Raw genomic sequence first — 27,215 nt, forward strand, 5'->3', positions numbered from 1 at the left:
TCTCGTTGGGGAGACTGCACCTAAGACCTCTGCAACACTTCCTCGCAAAGGTATGGAACAGGAAGACCCAGGAGGACTCCTTTTCTTTTCCCATTCCGACAGAGATCAAGGATCTTTTGATGTGGTGGCTGGACCCAGCTCTGTTAGGAGAAGGGATTTCCTCGTACAAGAAGAACCCCGACCTAGTGTTATTCTCAGACGCGTCGGAGTCAGGCTGGGGAGCAACACTAGGGAACAAGGAGGTTTCAGGCGTTTGGGAAGGAGGTCAGGTCAGTTGGCATATCAACAGGAAGGAGTTGATGGCAATTCTGTTGGGACTAAAGGCCTTCGGAACCTCGGTGTCAAGGAAGACTGTGGAGATCAATTCAGACAACACCACAGCTCTCACGTACATCAGGAAACAAGGGGGAACTCACTCCCTCTCTCTGTTCAGAACAGCGAGAGAGCTTCTCCTTTGGGCGAGCGAGAACAGGACTCAGCTGTTGACGAGATTTGTTCAAGGACAAAGAAACATCAGGGCAGACATGCTCAGCAGGAAGGGACAAGTTCTTCCCACAGAGTGGACTCTCAACCCGCATGTCTGTCAGAGCCTCTGGAAGTTGTGGAGCAGACCTGTAATAGACCTTTTTGCCTCCAACTTGAACAAGAGGATCCCCAACTACTGCTCCCTAGTACCGGACGAGGAAGCGGTAGCAGTGGACGCCTTCTTGATGGATTGGACGGGGATGGACATGTATGCGTTTCCCCCGTTCAAAATCATCAATCTGGTCGTCAGAAAATTTGCTCTCCTCGATTCGGGACGAATGATCCTATTGGCTCCATTCTGGCCTGCAAGGGAATGGTTCACCGAAGTGGTGGGCATGCTGATGGACTTCCCAAGAAGACTCCCGGCAAGTCCAGATCTCAGACAGCCCCACTTCGAGAGATATCATCAAAACCCCCTCGCTCAAACTGACTGCCTTCAGACTGTCGAGAAGCTCGTTAGATCTCGAGGCTTTTCAGCACAAGCGGCGAAAGCTATTGCCAAAGCAAGAAGGATCTCGTCACAAAGAGTCTACCAGTCTAAGTGGGAGACCTTTAGAGCTTGGTGCAGGCGGCACAAGATTTCCTCGACCACTACCTCTCTGAGCCAGATTGCAGACTTTTTATTGTACCTCAGACAGGATGCTAAGCTGGCTGTATTTACCATCAAAGGATACAGGAGTATGCTCTCAACCGTCTTTAGGCATGGAGGCCTAGAGTTGTCTCAAGATAAAGATTTGCAGGACCTCATTAGGTCTTTTGAGATGACGAAACAGGTACAATTAAGACCCCCATCTTGGAACCTGGATGTGGTGTTTAAGTTTCTGTGTTCTAAGAAATTTGAACCTATCTCGCAAGCCTCTCTTCGAGATGTAACAAAGAAAACCCTCTTCCTTATGACTCTAGTGACTGCCAAAAGGGTCAGCGAGGTCCAGGCGATTGAGAAGCGTGTAGGCTTCAATCAAAATGGAGCAGTTTGTGCCTTAAGGTTCGACTTTCTCGCCAAGAACGAGAACCCTTTGAAACCCTGGCCTAGGACGTTTGAGGTCCCTAACCTCACGAACCTAGTGGGTCAGGAGCAGGAAAGACTCCTCTGCCCAGTTAGGGCCTTCAAGGCTTATTTGGCCCACACTAAGAACGTGAGGGGTGCATCCAACTCGTTATGGTGTTCAGTGAAGGAACCTCAAAAACCCCTGTCAAAGAACGCTTTGTCCTTTTTCCTGAGGGAAACTATTAGGGAAGCCCACCTCTTATGTGAGGAAGAACACTTCGCCCTGTTGAAAGTACGGGCTCACGAAGTGAGAGCCATTGCTACCTCACTGGCATATAAGAAAAATATGTCAGTTAGGCAAATCATGAACGTAACGTTCAGGAGGAGCAACTCTGTCTTCGCTTCTCATTACCTCAGAGAGGTGAGAGTAGACTATGACAAGTGTTATACCTTGGGCCCATACGTAGCTGCGGCTTCTGTATTAGGCAAAGGAGTTACTACCCCCACTCAACCTTAGTTTGTATGCATGTATGAAGGTTTGTGTTTTTATGGTTGTCTGAGGACCTCGTCTTGTGGTAAGATTCCCTCAGTCCAGATAGATAGTTTATATCTATTTCTGCAAGGTTAGGTGGTTAGTTTTAGTAAGGTTGCAGGTTTTTATTATATGGGGCAAAGGTAGTTTCTGAAGCCTAGTCAAGTTGTTGGTCTTACCCCTTTGTCAGACTCGATGGAGTTGTTTGCAGCATAGCAGGTCTACTCCTGGCTGAACACGCCTAAGGGAAAGCGACTCTAGAGGCAGTAACCTTTGAAGTCGGCTACCTTAGCAGGTAAGGAATCAAGGTGTTTTTTCTCCTACAACTCTTTTGTTGTTTCCCCAATGATGTTTACTGTCTGTTTCCCTTTTCCAAATGTGTGAATCAGCTATATATATATAACTGCCAGGTAAGTGCTATTCATAAAAATAGAGTTTTTATGATAAAACAAAGTTTTATGAATACTTACCTTGCAGTTATATATATATATATTTTAAAGCCCACCCACCTCCCCTCAGGAGACAGGTCGGGCAAAGATAATCTGAGGAACAGAAAACGGGAATGATTCCAGGTACCACCCTGTAAGTGTTGTTAACCACCTAACCGCACAACCACCACAAGGCGGTTGCCGCGATTCTCGAATAAATATATATATAACTGCCAGGTAAGTATTCATAAAACTTTCTTTTATCATAAAATCTCCATATTGGATCTTTTTGCAGATGCTCACTTGCATCAGGAAGGTTAATAACCTGGAAGAGGCTGATGAGAGTTTGTCCGAGGTCAAAGACACGGTGTTGGATCAGTTTTCCAACGCACCGAGACCCATGAAGCCCAAGGTAGGTCTACCTTGGTCGAGGGGGGTTAAGGCAGCGAAGAAGAGAGCGTACTCATAAATGGCAGGTACAGTACGTCGCTCTCCCTTTGAGCAGTGGACTCCTCTAGACTTCTACTTCTGCCATATGTAAGGCAGAGAAAGTACTCTGAGATGGTGGGAGGCGACCCTTACCCCCTTCCAGTCGATCCAGCCATTGTATTTCTTACCCAAGGTTCATCTCTAGCCAAACTGGCAACTCTACCAGTCCAGTTCTCTGCGGTGGATGCCGCCAATATGGAACGGGTTGCTGAATGCACCTTGCAATCTGCGACCTGGATGGACTATTGGTTGGACATGGTTGGTTATCTCGTTAAGAACAAGGACTTTTCGATACCCACGAGGAGAGAGACATTATTTGCCTTCCTATTCTCAGGTGCGAGGACCCTTGAATTCCTGAGAGAGAACATGGACAACCAATTGGGCAACTGTGTCCTGAGACAACGAGATCCCGTAGTCTCAAGATTCCAGATTTAGGTGCCCAAGACGGAGGCGATGAAACTCCGGAACACCCTAATGGACGGCCACTCTTTATTTAATGGGGACGACATTAAAGAGGTCTTAGACTGATGGAGAAGAGGCAGTCAGGACACTTCTCCAATGAGTAATTACCTCTCACCCCTATTAACCCGCACCACTGCAGGAAAGGCAACCAACACCTATGCCTTAAGGCCAAAGAAAAAGGGTACCAAATAAGTGGGAAGTGCCACAGCAGGAATTCAGGCGCCTCTTTCATCCCAGAGGAGGAAGAAAGGGTAAAGGTAATGTGAAACCCCAGCGAGGATGTTACCGTTAGGGAGGGCAATCCCCCAACCTGTCCACCAGTGGGGGGATGCCTAAAGAGCAGATGGCAGAGGTGGATGCAATACAGAGCCGACCCTTGGTTATCTTTCATATTAAGAAAGGGGTACACTGTCCCTTTTATCGACTCTCCCCCTCCTCTGATGACAGAGCCTTATGGGAAGGGATCAGTGAAGAACCAGGCCCTCTTGGCTGAAGTCACCATGCTAGAGAAGGACGCTCTCCAAGAGGTCCCAGATAAATTTACTATTTTTACTATATTCACCTCCTTTATATTTCATTCTTTATCTGATTTCAGCTTATCAACACATAAGCAATTTCATCACTAGATACATACGAACCAATACAGACATTAGAGCGTCCCCACCAAAAATGTAGTTCAAACACCATGAATCCAATCAGCTGACTACTCCTCCGATAATCACCCTCTCTAACAACAACACTTAACGGGATGTCACTGTGACATCACGTAAACAACTAGTTTCTTCACGGATTATCCCTATATTGCCTATTTACTTCTTAAAAACAAATCTAATGTTTTTCTCACAATCTTCTCTATGTATTTATGTATATCAACCCTTTCTAATAATACAGTACTTTACTTCTTCCCTTACTAACCTTTCAACTATCATACTGTACTATGGTAAATTCTCTTATGTTGAATAAAGTATAGAATAAATCCTCTAACTAATCACTCCTGGGATGGTCCCCAGGCTTCTACAATCGCTTATCTCTTGTAGGAAAGGCGTCTGGAGGCTGGAGACCCTTTATCGACCTCTAGGCTTAAATGAGTTTGTTCAGCAGACTCCGTTCAAAATGGAGATGGCTCAAACAGTCAGAAAGGCTGTCAGACCTCACGACTTCATGATCTCGTTAGACCTGAAAGATGCCTACTTCCAGATCCCAATACATCCGTCATCCAGGAAGTACAGTACCTATGCTCTCCATAGAAGGATAGATAAACCAGTTCAAGGTGCTGTGTTTTGGACTGTCCACAGTACCCCAAGTGTTATAAGGGTTTTTATTCTAGTGTCCACCTGGGCACACAAGAACAGCATTTGTCTTCTTCGTTTCCTAGACGATTGGCTAACTCTGGCAGACTTGAGGGAGAGCCGCCTTCTCCATCGAAACAAGCTCCTCGCATTTTGCCAGGATCTGGGATCCTGATAAACCGCGAGAAGTCTCAACTGCAGCTGGTCCAAGATATGATATATTAAGGGAGGAAAATCAGGACCACACTAGACAAGATCTTTCCGTCCGAGGACAGAGTAAAGAGACAGAGAGATAGCCCAGAACTTTCTCTTGAAGAATCAGGACCACACTAGACAAGATCTTTCTGTCTGAGGACAGAGTAAAGAGACTGAAGGAGATAGCCCAGAGCTTTCTCTCGAGAGACGAACTACCAGCACACCAGTGGCAGAAGGTGTTGGTACACCTGACATCTTTAGAGAAGTTAGTGCCTCACGGCTGTCTCTGTATTAGGTCTCTACAGTGGCAGCTGAAGACCTTTTTGGTCTCAGCACAGAGATCCACAGAATACCCTAGTACCGGTGAGATCCGAGCAGAAGAGACATGAGTTGGTGGGTGCTAGACACCAACCTCCTCAGGGGACTAGATCTTCCCTCTCCTCCGCCAGATTTGTTGCTCTTCACGAACGCATCAATAGAAGGGTGGGGGGCTCAACTATTACACCTGACGGCATCCGGGGTTTGGTCCGAATCCGAAAGGCGGTGCCACATAAATCTCCTAGAAAAGAGGGCAGCATTCGTGGCCTCAAGCACTTCCACCGGCTCCTTTCGGGACACTACGTAGTGTTGATGAGCTACTATGCTACAGTAGTGTCCCACATAAACAAACAAGGAGTTACCTTTTCACAGCAGCTATGCCAACTAGCTATGGAGATCCTCAGTAGCCTTAACAGCCCGCTTCATCCTGGGCAAAAAGAATGTGCTGGCAGACAATTTGAGCAGGAGGACTCAGACAGATGGCCCCTAATGGTCCTTGAATCAACAGATAGCCAACAAAGTCTTGACTATGTGAGGTTTGCCAACGATAGACTTCTTTGCGATGTCCCTCAACCGGAAACTTCGGTGTACTGCTCTCCAGTACCGGACCAACAGGCATTCTGGCAGGATGCTTTCCAACACACGTGGGATGGGACAGAATGGACGTCTATGCGTCTCCCCCCTTGACCTAGTAAGGAGGCTATTGAACAAGGTATGGGCATCACAAGATCTAGCAATGACCCTCATAGCTCCGCTGTGGCAGCATGCAGAATGGTTTCCAGACCTTTTACATCTGCTCATTGAGACAGCAAAAGAGCTCCCCCCACTTCCCAAGCTACTCAGACAACCACTCGTGAAAAATTTTCATCAAACGATTCCATCACTACGTCTTCAGGCCTGTAGCTTATCCAGCAACTCCTCACAAAGAGGCTTTTCGAAGCCAGTTTCTAAGCACATGGCAGGATACCTCCTGGAGTTGTCGTCTGCAATATACCAGGTGAAGGGGTCTGTCTTTTATGGTTGGTGTCGTGGACGGGGTCTCTATCCTCTCAATGCCTCTATTCCAACAGTAGCGGAGTTTTTTCTGTACCTCAGGGAGGAAAAAATCTATTCGGTGTCATTAGTGAAAGGCTTTCTCTCAGTCTTTGAACTGAACGGAGTTAACATTTCCTCCTTGCCGGGATTGTCACTCCTTACACAGAATTTTGAGCGTTCTTGCTCCCAGTCGGAAGTTAAACCACCTACTTGGAATGTTGTCAAGGTCTTATGTTCACTGAAAGGAGCCCCTGATGACCTTCTCTGTCAAGCACCGGATAAGGACTTGACCTTCTGGGCTTGCCCTCAGCAAATAGTGTCGGCAAGTTTCATGATCTTTGGTACGACATTGCCCATTCAAGGGGATGAGGGCAAGGCCACACTCGGTTTCATTCCTGAGTTTGTTGCAAAGACTCAAAATCCATCAGTAATAGATCCTTTCGGATTGGGAGTCTCTGACCTGTAACAGACACAACTGATCAACTGTTACTATACCCTGTAAGGGCGTTAAGATTATATCTCAAAAGGACGAGAAGAGCTTGACCCCATATCAACAGGCTCATCGTTAGCACGGAAGACCAAGAGGAATATCATGAAGAACTCAATATCCTCTTGGATCAGGTGAGTAATAGAAAGGGCACTGGCCTCAGACATCTTGCTGTCAGGTAGGGGGACCCATCCACGTGACGTCAGGGGAGTAAGTAGTAAGTACTTCCATAGCATTTCGAAAGGATTTTTCTTTACAGCAGGTACTTCAAGCAAGCAGGTGGAAACGTCAAATAATGTTCACCATCCACTTTGTAAGACATAATCCACAGGAGCCTAGACACGCTCTCAGTAGGCCCTGTGGTCACTGTTCATAACGTGATCTAACACCTCGTCTCCCTTGTGGGGGACAATTATCAGAGGGTTTAGGCAGAGGTTACCCGCGAAGAAAGTCTAGGATGAATGTGAGTGACTGGTCACTTCCTACTTCGTCTTCCCCTCTCTTGGGACGCAGCATCCGTGTAACTCTGCACAGCTGACCTCGTTCTTCTGGGGGTCAGTATCACGATCTTTGGACAACCTAATATATACGTATATATTTGTTATGTCCCAGTTCTCCTATAAGGGGGAAGGCAGGAAAAATGTGCATTAGTATAGGGCACGGCCCGAAGTTACTAAGTACTGTCTAACAGGCTGATCCTTTATTTTTCAGCAATAACTGCCCAAGCCATCCTCCTAAGAGGATAACGGGTTGCGTGATCCCTCACGGTAACCCTGTACAAGCAGCCATCCCACGATAGTTTCCAGCAAGTTGGTCACGGACTTCCACTCACCTAAAGGGGAGTCTCCACAGTAAAAAGCAGAAAATTTGTATGACAAATTTGGAAATAATTTGTATTTTTCCTAGCAGTACAAACTTGGAGCTCTTGACACATAATGTACCCACCAGCACCAACCCCTGAAAATTCCTGCTGCAATTATAAAAGTAACGGTTAGTCGCTAGTGCTGGTAGGAGTGGGGGCTAGCCTACCTTGTTCTTCTCCCGCTAACTAGTGGGGGTAATCATATCCTTTAGGAAAATCTTTTTTTTTATTTCATTTTTACTTGCTAAGCTACAACCCTAGTTGGAAAAGCAGGATGCTATAAGCCCAGGGGCTCCAACAGGGATAATAGTCTAGTAAGGAAAGGAAACAAGGGAGAATAAAATGTTTTAAGAAAAGTAACATTAAAATAAATATTTTCTATATGAACTATGAAAACTTTAGCAAAACAAGAGGCAGAGAAATAAGACAGATTAGTGTGCCTGAGTGTACCCTCAAGCAAGAGAACTATAACCCAAGACTGTGGAAGTCCATGATACCTATGCTATGATACTACCCGAGACTAGAGAACAATGGTTTGATTTTGGAGTGCCCTTCTCCTAGAAGAGCTGCTTACCACAGCTGAAGAGTCTATGAATATGGCATATTCATACCTTTATGCAAATTTTATGCTCCTCATAACCTTGAAAGGATATGTGTGATACAGTATGTCCAGTATGACTTATTGCTATGAATGAGGAGTATCCTCCTACAAATGAAAAACATGGGCTTACTTAAAATAGTTGTAGCCCTTATAATGGGTTGATTGTCTGAGGAAAATTGTTTAGATATAGCCATAAACGTCTTTTTTTTTTTTTTTTTCTTTTTTTCTTTTTGGTAGGAAAATCTGTGATCAGTAAAATATGTTACAATAAAGAATATTTGTATAAACAATCCCTCTTCCTTATTACATAAATCTATTGATAATTATGTTTATAATTACATCTCTCTTTTGGATGCAGACATACTTGATGGTCCCTAAAAACAAGCTTTATAATTTAATCTAGATAGCTTTGAATTGGGGTTCTTAGATACTTGTCTAATAGGATTGGTAATGAATATGGAAATGTTAAAATTATTTGAACAAACTATATTTTATGCTAGCAATTATGTGATAATATCATGTGTACTTTATCAGGCCTTGGTCGTGCATATGCTCTCCTATTTGGATCGCGAGGCGCAAAAGTTGTTGTAAATGACCTAGGAGGAGACAGATCTGGGAAAGGAAGTTCTCCCGCAGCAGATAAGGTTGTGGAAGAGATTAAAAATGCCGGTAAGTGTTGTAATAAAAGTCACTGGGTAATTATCTTTTTCTATTTCAAGGAAGTCATTTTAAGATACAGTATGTCTAATAAGAGATAAGATATTTATTATAGGAAATGTTTAGGGTGATAAAAAGTTATGTAAAGTATTTTTGGGCATTGGACTCACAAGAAATTGGATATATGCTTTGTTCCGTAACTGGAATACAAACGAACACTATTTATAGGAGTTATTATTTTCGGCAAAGCGAAAGGACAAGCCATTAAAATTTAGTGAGGGTAAATGATACAAATGATCTCCAAATATGGCATTTGTTCTGTAAGTGGAATACAAACCACACTATTTAATGGGGGTATTACTTTCGGCGTAGCTGAAATAACAAGCCATTAATTTTCAACGAGGGTTAACTACCCACACCGCTAGTTAGCAGGGGATAGGGAGGGTATATTGCTACTGCTCCCCCTCACACACCTATGATTGAGCTCACTTTGCCTTCGGCTCGGATGGTGAACGGACGTTACCGGTCTTCATCCTCGCCGAATATTAGCAACCATCAACGCCATTTTGTTTTCTCTTTTTCTCTTAGTACTGCATGTGTGTGAAGTTGACTTCTGCGACCATGCGCACCTGCCCTTGTGGAACATATATGTCAGCGGTCGAGACTGATCCTCACGCCCTTTGTCCTTCCTGCAGAGGTCAACGGTGTGATAGTGTTAACAAGTGTAATGAGTGCAGGGAGTGGTCTTCCTCCCAGTGGGAGAGGTTTGCGCAACGGCGGAAGAAGTCTAAGCGGGATATTTCTTCTTCAAAGGTTGCTTTGAAGGGAGAAAAACCCAAGGCCTCTTCTTCCGTCGCCCAACCTTCCTCCGAAGCTCCTACTCGTTTGGTCTCTTACGAGAGACCATCGAGTAGTAGCGTAGACCAATTTATTATCGACCAACCCTGGGTCTCGAGAGATGATGTTGCTTCCCCTAGCGAAGCAGTCCCACCTCTCGCCCCGGGTGAGGCCTTGTCACTAACTTCTCTTTTTAAATATTAAACTTAGCCGGTGAATATATAATAGCTGACGTCTCCGACGGCTCGACAGATTCCAAAAACTCGCGAGCGATCGCCATGAAGGTTGCGGGTGTGCCCACCAGCGCCGACTATCGGCCAGATACCGCATATACTTGTAAACAGCTCCAGTTCTTCTCTGTCGGTCTTGTCGACAAGTTGGTTCCACTCGCTTTATGACCTCGAGTTTTCTACCGAATTGGTGAAGTACTTGGTTTTGGTTTTATTGCTTTCGCCGTGTTGGATTATTCAATACTATCTTCAAAAGAAATGCTTTTGAAAGGAGAGGAAAAGTGTTTTGCCCTTGCTTTTTTTTTTTTTTTTATCTCTGGTTTTTCCATTGAGTAAAGATGGCCGACCCTTCCCTCAGTGTACGGAAGTGTGTTTAAGGCTTTTAGTAATTATTTTATCACGTTATAAATTATTGTTGATATTTATAGATTTTCCTCTATATATTTTATATCTCACCCGCCTTTATTAGGCCTCTTCGATTAGCTTTCCCTTTTTACTAGACATCAAGATAAATTTTATGTTTTGTTTATATGCGGCCGTTACCTATTCCTTGTAGGCGGTCCTAACTTGGAAAACGAAGTTAAACAACGTTGAGCCCATTCAACTTTTATTTTTGTTAAGTTTAAATCAATTGCTCTGTAAGAGTTATGAAATTAATATTTTTTAGAAAATATTTTAAGAAATATATTCTTTGAATAGTCTTCGTGCTGTTTTTTTCAAAGATGAACTAACGTTTGGTTTATTTATGCTACGCAGTTTGCGCTCTATCGTTACGATAGAGAAAGAGAGAATCACGGTTTCACTTTGCAGAAAGAGTAAATCGATTTTGACGTTTTGTTCATTCTTCTTTCAAACTGAAGTGTTTTAGATACTAATTTAAAGGAACTTGTTAATTTTCAATTTCTTAGTCCTTTCAGTTTTTTCCTTTGGTCAAATAACCTGTTTATTGACGAAGGGTGAGTGGGCAATTCTCTTGTGTGTGACGAGAGAGAGAGAGAGACGGAGAGAGAGAGAGAGAAAGAGAGAACGATCCGATCTTTATTCTCGTCCCAAGTCTGTGTACAAGGAGTTTGGGAGCGAGTAACGTTCTCGATTCAGTTTTTTACTCTCGTCCCAAGTCTCTGTACGGGGAGAGAGGATAAAACGTTTTTAGTTTTATTCTCGTCCCAAGGCACTGTACGGTGAGAGATTGAAAACGTAGTCTTTAGTGAACTAGTGTTTAGTCTCCTCCCCAGTCACTGATCCTTTTTAACTTTATATTTTTCCGTTTTATTCGATATATATGTTTACTGATATTTGCATGTGTGTTTCATTTTGTACTAATGTGCTTACATTATACGACTCATTTCGCAATTATAACCTTTTGATGTAAGGGAGAATTGCGTGCTTCAGGTAGAAATCGGTTTTATTCATGCCTAATGTGAAATTATTGAAAAATACGATATCAGTGAAGTGAGTGCAAAAAACATGTTCTGTGTTGCGGAGGGTTCGTTTGTTCGTGCTTGTCGCTCCCCTAGTCCGAGACCTCTTTCAGGCTCCCCTGCACCAGGGAGAAGTAATGTGGTAGGACTCAAGGGGACGAGAGGCTTTAACCAACGTACAGACGTTCCCTCTTTGGTATCGGACGTTTCTCGTCAAGATCGCCCTTACCATAAGACGGGTGAGACTGTGTTCTCCTCGTCATCCGAAGACTTTTCGCAAAAGAAACCTTGGCGCAAGGTTTCTAGACCCTTGAAGCAAAAGTCAGTCCCTTCAGGACAGGTCCAGCATCCTGGCTGTGGCCATTGGGACAGCTCTGACCCTTTGCAGTCGTCGGAAGACTGTTTCGCCTATTAAACGCAAGCGTAACACGGGGTCCGAGGGTCGCAGTAAAGGCAATGTTTTGCCAACACAGACGTTACCGTCGTCTCGGCCCGTTCCGACTCCCGTTGATCCTAAATGGGTTGTCCTGCAGGACATGCAGACTAAGCTTGCCTCCCTTATGGAGAAGTATGACGTTAGTGCTGACGTTTCTTGTACTTTGAAACGTAATGTCAGTAGTTTTTCACGTCGGTCACGTGACATGGATCCTCCCTCGCCGCAGTCTCGTGTTGACTTTCAGCCGCTGCCGCAGTCTCGTGTTGACTTTCAGCCGCTGCCGCAGTCTCGTGTTGACGTTCAGCCGCTGCCGCAGTCTCGTGTTGACGTTCAGCCGCTGCCGCCGCAGCCCCGACCGGACGTTCGCCGACCGGCTCAGTTGCCTCGACTTGACGTTGAGCGTCAATCACCGCAGTCGAAGGTTGTTTTGCCTGCTCAGTCTATGCAGTCAAGGCAGTTCCGACGTGACGTCGAGCGTCAATCAACTTCAGTTGTTGTTGTTGGTCAGTCACAAGGATTTCAGTCCTTTCAGCAGCGGCGGGACGTCGCTTCCTCTACTGCTACTGCTGCTCCTTTGCTTGTTGACATTGCCTGTCAAGCGTTGCCGCCGCGGCAGGTCTCTCCTTTTCATGAGACTCGGCAATTGTCGGACGAGGTTCCTTCAGATGAGGAAGTTGCTGATCCTCCTCCTACTGATATTCCTTTGGGGACTTTGTCAGACGGAGAGGAGCCTAAAGCTGCTCAGCCCTCTATGGACTTTAAAAAAATCATGCTGATTTTTAAGGATCTTTGTCCGGACCATTTTGTAACTGCTGCTCCTCGTTCGCCTTCGTCAGAGTTTACGCTAGGCCTAGCTACTTCGAAGCCGTTGTTTTCTAAGCTAGTGCTCTCTCGCTCTTCTAAGAGAGCTTTACGTTGGCTAGGCGACTGGTTGATCACCAGGAGGAGTTTGGGGGAGACAGCCTTTGCTTTCCCTCCTTTTAAACTGGCTTATAGAGCGAGCGTCTGGTATGACACGGGAGAAGTTCTCGGCTTGGGAGTTCCTGCCTCTGCCCAGGGAGACTTCTCAAGCCTCATAGACTCTCCCCGTCGCCTGGCCATGAGACGCTCCAAGATTTTATGGTCGGCTTCAGAGATAGACCATCTCCTGTTAGGAGTTTTTTCGAGCGTTTGAAGTTTTTATTTGTTGGATTGGTCCCTGGGAGCCTTAAGTAAGAAGGTCTCTCCAGCTGTCAATGTATTGCTGTACAATTATGTCATGCATGAACAAGGCTATCAGGGATGGCTCCAATGATCTGACAGCCACGTTCTCTGCAGGAACAAGGCTATCAGGGATGGCTCCAATGATCTGGCAGCCACGTTCACTGCAGGAGTACTTAAGATGTAAGTGCGCTCAATGTGTTCATTGTCAAGACAAACTTCACGATGAAGACTACCAAATCTGTCTTGGCAGCAGTAAGGGAAGGCGACTGGATGGTCTCTCTCGACCTTCAGGATGCATACTTCCACATCCCGATTCATCCAAACTTTCAACAACATCTGAGGTTTGTGGACGGGAAAGTAATGTACCAATGTCGAGCACTGTACTTCGGCCTCATTCCTGCTCCTCTTGTTTTTACAAGGCCCTTGCAAAATGTAGCAAGCTTTCTACATTTTTTGAGGATTCAGAGCCTCCCTTTATTTTGACGACTGGCTAATCAGGGCGTCGTCATTATATCGCTGTCTGGAGAGCCTCTAATGGACATTAGACCTAACCAAGGAGCTAGGTCTCATAGTGAACGTAGAGAAGTCGTAACTTACAGTACCCCATCCCAGACTATTCTTTATTTGGGAATGGAGATACAGTGTCTGATTTTTCGGGCCTTTTTCGTCTCCCACAAGAATGGAACAAGCTCTGTTAAAAGTCCTTCACTTGCAAGAGAAAAACAGTTGCTTTGTAAGAGTTTGAACTAGCCTCGTGGGAACTCTTTCATCGCTGGAGTAGTTTATCTCTCTGGGGAGACTCAACCTATGCCCTCTCCAATTTCACCTAAACCATTGGAACAAGGAGAAGGGCTTAGAGATTATCTCTTTCCCAATCTCCAACTCAGTCTAGACATGTCTGACTTGGTGGGACAGCAACATCAGACTTCGAGAAGGTCTTTCTCTTGCGATCAAGAACCCAAACCATGTGTTGTATTCAGATGCATCGGATTTGGGTTAGGGAGCTCCACTGGACAGTCTGGAATGCTCGGGTCTTTGATCCACGGATCAGAAGGAACTCCATTTAAGGCAAGTAACATCTCTCCTTTGGCGAGATTTGTGCAAGGAAAAATGAATGTCTTGGCGGACGGCCTCAGCAGAAGAGGACAAGTCATCTCCATGGAGTGGACGTTGCATAAGACTGTGTGCGAGAAGCTATGGATGACATGGGGTCAACCCACCATAGATCTTTTTGCGACTTCTCTGACAAAGTGGCTCTCGACTTACTGCTTTCCAGTTCCAGATCCAGAGGCAGCCCACATAGACGCTTTCCTGCTGGACTGGTCTCACCTGGACGTTTATGCCTTTCCACCTTTCAAGATCCTAAACAAGGTGCTGCAGAAGTTCACCTCTCACAAAGGGACCAGGTTGACATTGGTTGCTCCACTCTGGCCCGCGAGAGAGTGGTTCACAGAGGTACTTCAATGGCTGGTAGACGTTCCAAGGAGTCTGCCTTTAAGGATGGATCTCTTACGGCAGCCCCTCGTAAGGAGTCTTTATCAAAGCCTCCCCGCGCTTCGTCTGACTGCCTTCAGACTATCGAAAGACTCGCAAGAGCTCGAGGATTTTCGAAGGAGGCAGCCAGAGCGATTGCGAGGGCTAGGAGAGCATCTACCATCAAGGTATACCAGTCGAAGTGGGAGGTCTTTAGAGACTGGTGCAAGTCATCATCCATTTCCTCTTCCAGTACCTCTGTAGCCCAAATTGCAGACTTTCTCCTGCATCTGAGAAGTGTTCGCTCCCTCTCTGCTCCCACTATTAAGAGCTACAGGAGCATGTTGGCTTCTGTGTTCAGACATAGAGGCTTAGATCTGTCCAATAATAAAGATCTCCAAGATCTCCTTAAGTCCTTCGAGACCTCTAAGGAGCGTCGTATGGCAACTCCTGGATGGAACTTAGACGTGGTCCTAAGGTTCCTAATGTCAGACAGGTTTGAGCCATTACATTCAGCCTCCCTGAAGGATCTCACCCTCAAGACGCTTTTCTTAGTGTGCTTGGCTTCGGCTAAAAGGGTCAGTGAGATCCATGCCTTTAGTAAAAACATCGGCTTTTCTACAGATAAAGCCACATGTTCGCTTCAGCTTGGTTTCTTGGCCAAAAATGAACTGCCTTCTCGTCCTTGGCCTAAATCTTTTGATATACCTTGCCTATCAGAGATCGTAGGCAACGAGCTTGAAAGAGTACTGTGCCCAGTTAGAGCTCTTAAGTTTTATTTGGCTTGTACCAGATCCTTACGAGGTGGATCTGAGGCCTTATGGTGCTCAGTTAAGAAGCCCTCATTGCCTATGTCTAAAAATGCTTTATCGTATTTTATTAGATTTTTAATCCGAGAGGCTCATTCTCACTTAAGTGAAAAAGATCGTTGTTTACTTAAGGTCAAGACGCACGAAGTAAGAGCGATAGCAACTTCCGTGGCCTTTAAGCAAAATAGATCTCTGCGAAGTATTATGGACGCGACCTTTTGGAGGAGCAAGTCGGTTTTCGCTTCATTTTACTTAAAAGACGTCCAGACTCTTTATGAGGACTGCTACACACTGGGTCCATTCGTTGCAGCGAGTGCAGTAGTGGGTGAGGGTTCTACCACTACATTCCCTTAATTCCAATATCCCTTTAATCTTCTCTTGAAATGTTTTTAATCTTGGGTTGTACGGAAGGCTGAGAAGCCTTTCGCATCCTTTTTGATTTGGCGGGTGGTCAAATGTCGTTTCTTGAGAGCGCCCAGATTAAGGGTTTTGATGAGGTCCTGTTGTATGGGTGGTCGCCCTGGATATAACAGCTCCTGGGAGTCTTTCAGCATCCTGAGAGGATGGCTGGGCTTCGTGAGGAAAGCGGACTAATAAGGCAGAGTAATCGTCAGAGTCAGCTTCCTTACCAGGTACCGATATTTAATTGGGTTTTGTTATGATATAATTGTCAAAAACTCTAAGCATATACGCCTTTATTGTATTAATACTGGTCTCTACCCACCACCATGGGTGTGAATCAGCTATTATATATTCACCGGCTAAGTTTAATATTTAAAAATGATATTTTGATTATAAAATAAATTTTTGAATATACTTACCCGGTGAATATATAAATTAAAGGCCCTCCCTTCCTCCCCGATAGAGACCTAGGGGACTGAGAAGAACTGGAGCTGTTTACAAGTATATGCTGTATCTGGCCGATAGTCGGCGCTGGTGGGCACACCCGCAACCTTCATGGCGATCGCTCGCGAGTTTTTGGAATCTGTCGAGCCGTCGGAGACGTCAGCTATTATATATTCACCGGGTAAGTATATTCAAAAATTTATTTTATAATCAAAATATCATTTTTCAGATATGGTCTTCCTTGGGGCTCACGGGTTCACCCTCCAAGGAAGCCCTGCTGCAGTTCATCCACATGGGTGCTTCTGTTAAGCAATCCTCGTCGCTGTCAGAGCTAGATCCCCTGACTCTTGTTGACGTTGTTGTGTCAGAGGTGTCTCATGCGGCGTCATCCATCTCCTCTGCCACTCCAAACTCTACAGCTGTAGCTGCCAACTTCGTTTCCCCCGTTCCTGACCATCCTCCGAGAGGGAAACTAAGCTCAACGTCGGTGTCTCCTGCAAGTGTTTCTCTCCCTCGGGGGAGCTCACTTATAGAGACTCCTCTTCGGAGGACTGCTGACGGTCAGCTTGCTGATCCAACGGCCCCCAGATGGCGCATCCGTCGGAACGCTCGCCTTCCTCTTCACCTTAGAGGTCTCCCTTCACCAGCGGTAAAGAGGCACCTCTTTGGTTCAACGTCATCACTGCAGTCCCCCACAGAAGAGCCCCCTCTGTCAGACCTTCATACATCAACCATCACGGCACCTGCATCCAGTCTTGTGACTTCGTTCCTGGACCTCTCTGCAGATCGTTCGCGATTTCCTTCGGTGGATGGTCGTCCTTACAAAGGACACGCTGGCCATCCATCCTCCAGACCTGCCGACCTTCCATCACCTTTCCTGTCGCCAGTAGAGCCCACTGTAGCTCCACCAAAGTGTGCAGCGGCGCGCCATCACACTCTCAATGCGCGCCACGCGCCCAGACCTTCAGTGCTCACCAGCAGCTCTTCACCCTACAGCGTTTCGGCCCTCAACCTGCTTGCCCTCACAGATGGCAGCAGCCTCAAGCGCTTGGGCGCCAACGTTCAGCTACACGTCAGCGCGCTCCTGCGCGCCACGCGCTCTTGCGCGCCACGCGCCACGCGCTCCTGCGCGCCACGCGCTCCTGCGCGCCACGCGCCCATGATCACCTGTGCACCCTGTGTGCACACGCCCATGATCACCTGCGCACCCTGTGTGCACACGCCCATGATCACCTGCGCACCCTGTGTGCACACGCCCATGATCACCTGCACACCCTGCGCGCACACGCGCCAGCACACCACAGCGCGCTTACGGTCTCCTGCGTGCCCACGATCTCCTGCGTGCCCACGATCTCCTGCCCGCCAGCGCTCTCCTGCGCCTACATGCCCTTCACTCATGCCCCAACGCTCGCCTACGCGCCAGCCCTTTCCTGTGCGCCAACGCTCGCCTACGCACCAGCCCTTTCCTGCGCGCCAACGCTCACCTGCGCGCCAATACTCTCCTATGCGCCAGCACTCTCCTGCACGCCAACATGTGCGCCCTTCATCGCCAGTGCCAACCAGCACGCCAAATACTTGCGCGCCATCATTCTCCAGCGCACAAGTCTGTAGGTGAGACGACAACCACGTTGCCGCTCTCACCTACGCGCCAACTTTCACCAGCGTGCCAGCGCTCGGCTGAACATTCGCGCTCACCTGCGTGCCAACTATCTCCTGCGCGCACACACAGAGATGCGCGCATGCACCACCTGTGCCCGCGCGCCAGCTCTCTCCTACGGACACGCGCTAACACACTCCCACGCGGCCACGCGCGCGCCAAGATTCTCCTGCGTGCGCTCGCCAGCATTCTCCTGCGCGCGAGCCCCAATATTCTCCCAAGCGCGAGCACCAATATTCTCCCAAGCGCACCAACAGGCATGAGCACAGATGCGTCACCCGGCAAGGTTGCCATCGCCTCATTCCCCTCCCCGCAAACGCATACCAGCGCGCACTGCGGGAGAAGGGAAACACTTTCAAGCAGAGGAGTTCAGGATCCCTAAAGTGCCTTCTAAGGCGGATCCACCTATCACAGTGACTCCTCGTAGGGAACCTTTGGTCCCTTTCCCTTCAGGGGATCTGTCTGACAGTGCATCAGTCAGCCAGCAGCCCTGGTTCAGTGCCTTAATCAGAGTCGTAACACAGGGTTTCAAGCCTGTCTTGTCTGATCGCTCATCAGATCGACCTATAGCTCTAGATCTAAGGCACGGATCCATGGCTTCCTCTACCCCTTTGAAGAGGAAAAGAGGAGTTTCTGACGAGGTCACTTCCACGAGGGCGAAGCCGACTCCATGCAGACCATCGAGACAAGTTCCTCCTGTTTCTCAGAGAGACTCTCCATCCCTGTTGGACAAAGGCCTCCCGTCACCAAGGGAACCGCGCGCGGAGAAACTCTCTTCAATCGCACCAATGGAGGAAATCTCTCTTCACGCTGAGAGTTCCCTGCAATCTGAGACTAGGAGGGACATGCCACACAGGTCATCAATGTTGGAGTCTTACCTCCTTCCTCGTAAGGAATCCAAAGACTCCAAAACACTGCCAAAGTCCTCCACTAGTGCTAGAATGGAGACAGCCAGCCACTCAAGGAATGTCCACGACTCACCCCAAGTCGTACACCAGGAGGAGACCAGCAAGAGTCAGAGCATTCATTTTGTCAGGTTCTGACTCTAGTGAGGGCTTTCAATGGGTCTTTCGACCCAGAGATAACCCCTCGAGAGGGCAAAGGCACGGTCGACCGCGTCTTTGGTACTCAGAAACCCTCAAAGACCAGTGCAGCCCTGCCCTGGTCTCAAGGGGTGAAGAGTACCAGGAACAAGATCTCCCAACAGCTCTCTGAGTTTGCCTCCTCCAACCGTGCCGGTACCACGAAGAAGCTCCTCCCACCTCCTCACGTAGAGCAGAGGAGGTACTTCGAGATCCTGGAGGAACCCAGTTCAGCTCTTCCTCTTCACCACTCTCGGGAAGAGCTAACCAGGGGAATCCGTCTTAAGAGACTCTCCAACCAGCAGGTCTCGTTCTCGGCAACCGAGATCCTTAATCAGGAAAAGGTCACCAAGTATGCTATGCAAGGTACTTCGTGGCTGGACATCTGGTTAGGGACCTTAGGTATCCTGATACGATCCGAGGATTTTTCCAAGGAACGTACCAGGAAAGCAGTGGAAATCTTCCTATTCTCAGGCACTCGCACGATCGAGTTTCTTGCCCACCAAGTCTCGAACTTGTGGGCAAACACCATCTTGAAACGTCGGGATGCAGTGTCTGAGAGGTTCCACCAGAAGGTCCCTAGCGTTGAGATAAACCGGCTCAAAAGTACCTCCCTAGAGGGGTCCCATCTGTTTTGAGCCTAAGGATGTGGAACTTACTGCTGAGAGGTGGAGGAAGTCTCATCAAGACTCCCTCCTCCATAGGGCTTTAACATCTAAGCCCTATAAACCTCCAGCACCCCAGCAGTCCCGTCCAACCAAGACTGCAATGACGACGAGAATAGGAGTGATGACAGTGGTGTCTAAGCCCTTTCTTGTCAAGGACAGGAAAGGCAAAAAGTCCTCCAGGGGAGGAAAGAATCCTAGAGGGAGCAGCTGAGGCCGTAAACGCTAGGATAGGCATTCCCCCTGCGTTTCCACCAGTGGGGGGATGCCTACCAAGTTGCTCAGAAAGGTGGAAGCAACTCGGGGCCGATTCCTGGACAATCTCCGTGATCAGTCTAGGATATTGTGTCCCGTTCATAACATCTCTACCTCCCCTGACCAGAAATCCAGTGTTATTGAACTCCCTTGCCATGGGATCGGCAAGGGGGCAAGCCCTTCGGGCAGAAGTTCAGACCCTGTCGAAGAAGGGCGCTCTCCAAGAGGTCCTCAATGGATCCCCAGGCTTCTTCAGTAGACTCTATCTTGTAAGAAAGGCGTCTGGAGACCAGTCATCGACCTCTCGGCCCTGAACAAGTTCGTCAAACAAACTCCGTTCAGCATGGATATGGCAGACACGATCAGACTAGCAGTAAGACCGCAGGACTTCATGTGTACACTGGACCTAAATGACACGTACTTCCAGATCCCAGTCCATCCATCTTCAAGGAAGTACAGTGATGCCTCAGGATACGAAAGTAATCCGTTCAGGATACGGTTTCGTATCCTGATTTTTCGTATCCTGAGTCGCGTTTTACATGTAAATAGCCTAATCCGTTCCAGGCCTTACAAAAAGTCACCTTTTCTTTCATAAACACGCTAAACTGTAGTAATAAACATGCAATGCAGCCATTTCTATCATTAAATAATTAACCCAACCGTTAAAAACAGCCTAATCCATTCCAGAAACCACCATGAGATTATTCAATAATGTAGTTATAGCCTAGTTATCCCCTTCAAGCCCTAAGAAAACGGTCCATTTTCTTTACTGCTGTATAAAAGTTACGGTACTGTATGTAAAGCATTTGGATCAGTGAAGGTGTATTGTTACCTGTACACCTAAATTAAGGGTTGATACCCTGAAGAAAAAGGTCCTGTACTCTCGGCGACGAGTTGGGATCTCGTAAGCTTTTCGTATCCTGAAATTTTTTTCGTATACTGGGGCATAAAAATCTTTGTATCGCTTTTCGTATCCTGAATTTTTCGTAAGCAGAAACTTTCGTATCCAGAGGTATCACTGTACTTAAGATTCAGCCTAGACAACAGAAAGTACCAGTTCAAGGTGCTGTGCTTCGGTCTTTCCACAGCACCACAAGTCTTCTCCAGAGTGTTACCCTAGTGTCATCTTGGGCACACAGGATTGGTATCCATCTCCTCCGTTATCTGGACGACTGGCTAATCCTAGCAGACTCGATGTCAACCCTTCTTCAACACAGAGACAAACTTCTGAGCCTTTGCCAGGATCTGTGGATCATGGTAAATCTTGAGAAGTCTTCTCTGCTTCCTACTCAGAGACTGGTATACTTAGGTATGATTATAGACTCCAATCTCCACAAAGCCTTCCCATCAGACGCCAGGATAAGAAGGCTGAGAATGGTCGCAAGACCCTTTTTCAGACGAGAAGAGCTTCCAGCCCAATCGTGGTTACGTCTCCTCGGTTACCTTTCATCGCTGGCCCGTCTAGTTCCCAATGGTCGCCTCTGAATGAGATCCCTCCAGTGGTGACTCAAGTCCTGGTGGAATCATCGCTGGCCCGTCTAGTTCCCAATGGTCGTCTCTAAATGAGATCCCTCCAGTGGCGACTCAAGTCCTGATGGAATCAACCTGCGGAACTGGCAGACCTCCAGTGGTGGGTGACAGACGAGAATCTACGAAAGGGAGTAGACCTTCTTGTCCTCCCCCGGATTTGATGCTGTTCTCAGACGTTTCAAGAAAGGGGGGGGGGGGGCACGTGCTGCACCACATGACCTCAGGCCTCTGGTCAGAGTCAGAAAAGTACCCCCACATAAATCTAGAGATGAAGGCCATCTTTCTGGCCCTTCAACAGTTCCAACAGTTCCTGGCAAGCCACTCAGTGGTGGTGATGAGCAACAACACCACAGTAGTGGCCTATATCAACAAGCAAGGAGGTACTTTTTTGCAGCAACTATCCCATCTAGCAGTAGAGAAACTGAGATGGGCCGAAATCCACTCGATACCACTATCGGTACGCTTCATTCCGAGCAAAAGGAATGTGCTCGGCGACAACCTGAGCAGAGCATCTCGGGTAGTGAGTACCGAGTGGTCTTTAGATCATCTAGTAGCCAACAAAGTCCTGACATTGTGGGGTTCTCCGACTGTGGACTAAGGGCTCTGAACTTCAGGCTCCCGCTGTATTGTTCCCCAGTCCCAGACCCCAAGGCGCTCTGGCAAGATGCTTTCCAACAATGGTGGGACAACATCGACGTTTACGCCTTTCCCCCATTCTGTCTGATGAGGAAGGTACTCAACAAGACCAGAACATCGGTCAATCTTTCAATGACCCTGATAACTCCGCTATGGCATCACGTGGAATGGTTTCCGGACCTTCTGCAACTCCTAACGGAGCCTCCAAGAGAACTCCCTCCACGGCACATTCTACTCGTACAACCAGATGCCAACATCTCCCACAAAGCCGTAGCTTTGCTACGACTTCACGCCTGAGACTATCCAGCATCTCTCTGAGCGAGGATTTTCACAACAAGTTGCGATCAGGATGTCTGGATAGCTGCATAAGTCATCAGCAGCAGTCTACCAGGCAAAGTGGAAAGTCTTCTGTGGTTGGTGTTGTGGAACGGGTATCTCTCCACTCGTTGCCACTATTCCAGCAATAGTGGAGTTCCTCGTGTATTTGCGTGGAGAAATGCGCCTATCAGTCTTGGCAGTGAAAAGCTATCGCTCAGCCTTAAGCCTCGCCTTCAGACTGAAAGGAATGGACGTTTCATCGCTAGAACTTTTTTTACTCATACGGAGTTATGAACTTACCTGCCCCCAGTCAGAAGTGAGACCTCCCTCATGGAACGTGGTTCAAGTTCTCAGGTCTCTTAAGAGATCTCCCTATGAACCATTACGCCAGGCAACAGATCGCCACCTGACTTGGAAGACGGTGTTCCTGCTAGCTTTGGCTTCGGCCAAACAAGTCGGTGAACTTTATGGTCTGTCATACGACATCGCCCATTCAAGGGGATGGGGAGAGGTAACGTTCAGATTCGTCCCTGAGTTTATTGCCAAGACTCGGAACCCGGGAGTAGCGGATCCTCGATTCGACTCCCTCCGGATTTCTAGTCCCCGTACTGTAACAGATGACTCAGACCATCTCTTACTATGCCCAATGAGGAGTTTGAGGCTGTATCTTAAGAGAACAGCAACAGCCCGTCCTCGTGTGCCTGCACGATTCTTCAGCACAGGAAGGACCAAGAGGAGGGTCACCAAGAACATCATCTGAGCGTGGATTCGCAGGGTTATTGACCATGCACTGAATCCAGACCCTCCTCCGTCACGTCGTCCCAGAGCTCATGATGTCAGGCACTTTGCTATGTCCCTGGCATTCAAAAGAAACTACTCAATGACGCAGGTTCTTCAAGCTGGGGTGTGGAAACGTCGGACCACGTTCACATCCCACTACCTGCAAGACGTGACCCACAGGAGACTTGATAGGTTCTCTATCGGTCCAGTGGTGGCTGCACAACAGCTGGTTTAAAAACCTCAAGCTCCTTATTGGACAAGTAGCAGAAGGTTGAGGGCATTGTTACCGAGTTTTAGTCTGCAGGAATGAAAACGTTTGACTGGCCTTTATTCTTTTCATCATTCTCCCCTCTCTTTGGGAAAACAGCATCCTGGGTTCTCTGCATAGCTTACCTCAAACCACTGCAGGTAAACTATGCTCCCTTGTGAATCTAGTATTAAGATTAATACTGTTGCGTCCCCATACCCTGACGAGGTGGTATTGAGAAAGTTCTGGTGCACAATTTTTCCATCTAAAGAACTCGGAATAACTTTTCCAGGACAGTTGCACTTCTACATAACTTCACACACAGCTTGTGTAGGCTGCGAACCTTGCGTAGCAAGGTTTTAGCGAGGCGCAGGGACTCCTTATTCCTTGAGTGCTGACATACTTAGATAAGGAGCCCCCAGGCAAAGCCAAAAAGCCAGATTGGCTGGGACGTCCACTCTTCGTAATGGGTGAGTCACCCCTATTAAATAGCGTGGTGTGTATTCCAGTTACGGAACAATGAACAAATGACAAATTCGTAGGTGAGCTCAATCACAGGTGTGTGAGGGGGAGCGGTAGCAAGTTACCCTCTCTATCCCCCGCTAACTAGCGGTGTGGGGAGTTAACCATCGTTAAAAATTAATGGCTTGTCATTTCAGCTACGCCGAAAGTAAGACCCCTATTAACCCTTTTACCCCCAAAGGACGTACTGGTATGTTTCACAAAAGCCATCCCTTTAACCCCATGGACGTACTGGTACGTCCTTGCAAAAAAATGCTATTAAAATTTGTTTTTCATATTTTTTGATAATTTTTTGAGAAAATTCAGGCATTTTCTAAGAGAATGAGACCAACCTGACCTCTCTAAGACAAAAATTAAGGCTGTTAGAGCAATTTAAAAAAAATATACTGCAAAATGTGCTGGGAAAAAAATAACCCCCTGGGGGTTAAGGGTTGGAAATTTCCAAAAACCCCGGGGGTAAAAGGGTTAAATAGCTAACGTTTGTATAGTTGGGAAAAATACAAATTATCTACGAATTTGTCATATTCATACCTTGTTTGTGCCAATTTTATGCTCCTCATAAACCCTGAAAGGAATGGGTAGCTAACCCATCCCACTAGTTTTTGGGGGATAGGGGGGATAGCTTGCTACCCATCCCACTTACACACCTGTGATTAAGCTCACTTTGCTTTTGGCTCGGATGGAGAGTGGGTGTCACTACTTCCTCCTCGCGTTTTTTGGACTGCCCTTAATCTCTGACTTGTTAACTTTTATGTATGAAAACATACTTAATGTTATTATGTATATATATATTTGCAGGTTTCTTTTCAGTGTTGTGCTGTGTATGTGACAGCATAGTACGGCAGGTTCTCAAGGATGGGAACCTTCCCTTCTGACCTTTCTTCCTTGGTCATCGGTCTTCCCGTCGGAGTATTACCTTCCGTGCAGCAGTCGCCGCTTCAGGGATGTCGTCATCATTGGAATACTCCTCCGTTGAGCTGTTATCGCCGCCTGCCCCCCTACGTGTCTTAGAAGAATCTGCTGGGGTAAAGGAGTGCAGCTGCTCACTCTTGGGTGGCCAGCTGTAATTTAACTTTCAGCTTCATCTCAGTGGGGTTCCCCTCCTTCCCGCCAGATGGTCGTGGTTCTCTCGAGTACAGTAGTTATTTTTCTCAGCTGAATTAATTAATTGTAATTCTTGTTTTGTTACAGTTTTATGCTGTCGCTCTCCTTTTCCAGTCGATGTCGGCCGGGGAAGGGAGTGCGCACTCCTTAATTTGTGCCCGTTCTCTTGGTGGACACCTATCCTGTCTGCAGAATAGGTGCTCCTCCCAAGGAGTGTTTTCCTCAGTTAGCATTGCCGTTATTGTTCGTTTAGCTATGAAAGCCAACGTAGAAAAGTGAAGCCTTTTGTCCCGAGGGAATCTGCTGTCACTGTACAATCACTTTCCTGTTCTCCTGTTCTCCTGCACCTGCGGCAGCTCCTGATCATCATGCTAACCTCAAGGAACTAGCTCCGGCTACATTTTCTCTGGTATCGCTCGATGCAGACCTTCTACTTGAATAAGGCTTGTTGATGGGAAGCAAAGAGCGCTGCCTGGAGGTTCGCCTCCAGGCGTTGGATTTCTTTCCCCTTCCGAGGGAAAACTTCCCTTCATCATCTCTTGTCTCTCCTGTGAGGGTCCCCATCCTAGTGAAGGGTGAATATCCTTCTATGCAAGGGGATCCGCGAAGACACTGGCCCTCTATGCCAAAGTCCAGGCCATGCTGGAGAAGAACGCTCACTAAGAGGTCTGAGATGGGTCTTCAGGTTTCTACAGTCAACTCTTTCTTGTAGGAAAGGTGTCTGGAGGCTGGAAACTGGTCATAGATCTCTCAGTTCTGAACAAGTTTGTTCAACAAATCCCGTTCAAGATGGAGAAGGCCCAGACAGTCAGAGAGGCGTCAGACCGAATGACTTCATGATCACACTGGATCTCAAAGATGTGTACTTCCAGATCCCCAGTCATCCATCCTCAAGGGAGTACGTAAGGTTCTCCCTAAACAATAAATTATGCCAGTTCAAGGTGCTGGGCTTCGACCTGCCCACAGCACCGCAAGTTTTCACTTGAGTGTTTTCCCTAGTGTCAACTTGGGCGCACAAGAAATGAGAGCAGCGCTTTTAGCTCAAGAACTTCCAACAGCTCCTTTCAGAACACGCTGTGTTGTTGATGAGTGCCAAAATCATGGTGATGACTTACATAAACAAGGAAGGAGGTACTTTTTCAAAACCTCTCGGCCTTCTTCCTGTAGAGATAATCAGATGGACAGAAGACAACTCAGTAATCCTCCCAGCCTCTTCATTCCGGGCAAGAGAAACATCGTGCTGGACAAACTGAGCAGTTGGTGCAAGGGGTCTTTGAATGAACAGATACTCAACAAAGTCTTGACTTCGTAGTGTTCACCGACAATAGACCTATTCACGACATCTCAGCCAGAAACCTCTGGTGTACTGCTCGCCAATACCAGATCCCCAGGCATTCTGGCAAGATGCCTTCTGAACAAAGTATGGACATCGCACGATCTATCTATGACACTAGTAACTTCGATGTTTGTTTCAACATGCAGAAAGGTTCCGGACCTTCTACATCTGTTCACAGAGACACACCAAGAGAGCTCCCTCCACTATATGATCTACTCAAACAACCACACGTTCAGATTTTTCAGAGAGCAATAGCTTTGCTACCTCTTCACGCTTGTAAGTTATTCAGCAAATCCTCGCAGCACGAGGCTTTTCGCAACCAGTTACGAGAAAGATGGTTAGAAATCTCCGAAAGTTATTTACCGCTGTTGTGGAAGGGGTATCGCTCCTCTCAGTGCCACTATTTTTCTTATACATCAGGGAGTAAAAACTTTTCTGTATCAATGGTGAAAGGTTATCGCTAAGCCTTAAGTCTCACATTTAAGCTAAAGAAAGTTGACATTTCCCCCTCAATGGAATTATCTCTCTGCATACCTAATTTCAAGCTAACATGCTCTCAGTCAGAAGTCAGACCGCCTCCGTGGAATGTAGTAAGAGTACTACAGTCCCTGAAAGGAGCGCCTTAGTTGGTCTTCAGATTGTGACCTGACTCGAAAGACGGTTTTTCTTATAGCCTTGGCCTCTGCGAAGAGACTCGGTGAGCTACACATTCTGTCATATGACATCTCCCTTTCAAGAGGATGGGGATAAGTGACTCCCAACTTTGTCCCAGAGTTTGTTGATAAGACTCAAAATCCAGCTGTAGTGGATCCTAGATTTGGGCTATTCTGGGTTAAGTGTCTTCATACTGTAACAAATGACCCAAATCAACTGTTATTAGGCCCTGTTAGGTCGTCGAGGAAATACCTAGAACGAACTGTTTGAACTTGACCACAGATCAATATATTGTATGTCAGTACA

The 27,215-nt window shown here is 47.1% G+C and overlaps 1 protein-coding gene across 1 annotated transcript in view; it reads left to right on the forward strand.

The window, feature by feature from the left end:
• LOC137619711 (peroxisomal multifunctional enzyme type 2-like) overlaps positions 1-27,215 on the forward strand; it is a 218,492-nt gene that overhangs the window by 10,347 nt on the left and 180,930 nt on the right. Inside the window, 1 exon segment of the mRNA XM_068349998.1 lies at positions 8,746-8,880. Within this exon segment, the coding sequence (XP_068206099.1) occupies positions 8,746-8,880 (135 nt within the window).

This window comes from Palaemon carinicauda, chromosome 26, assembly GCF_036898095.1.
Source record: "Palaemon carinicauda isolate YSFRI2023 chromosome 26, ASM3689809v2, whole genome shotgun sequence".
NCBI classification, from domain to species: domain Eukaryota; kingdom Metazoa; phylum Arthropoda; class Malacostraca; order Decapoda; family Palaemonidae; genus Palaemon; species Palaemon carinicauda.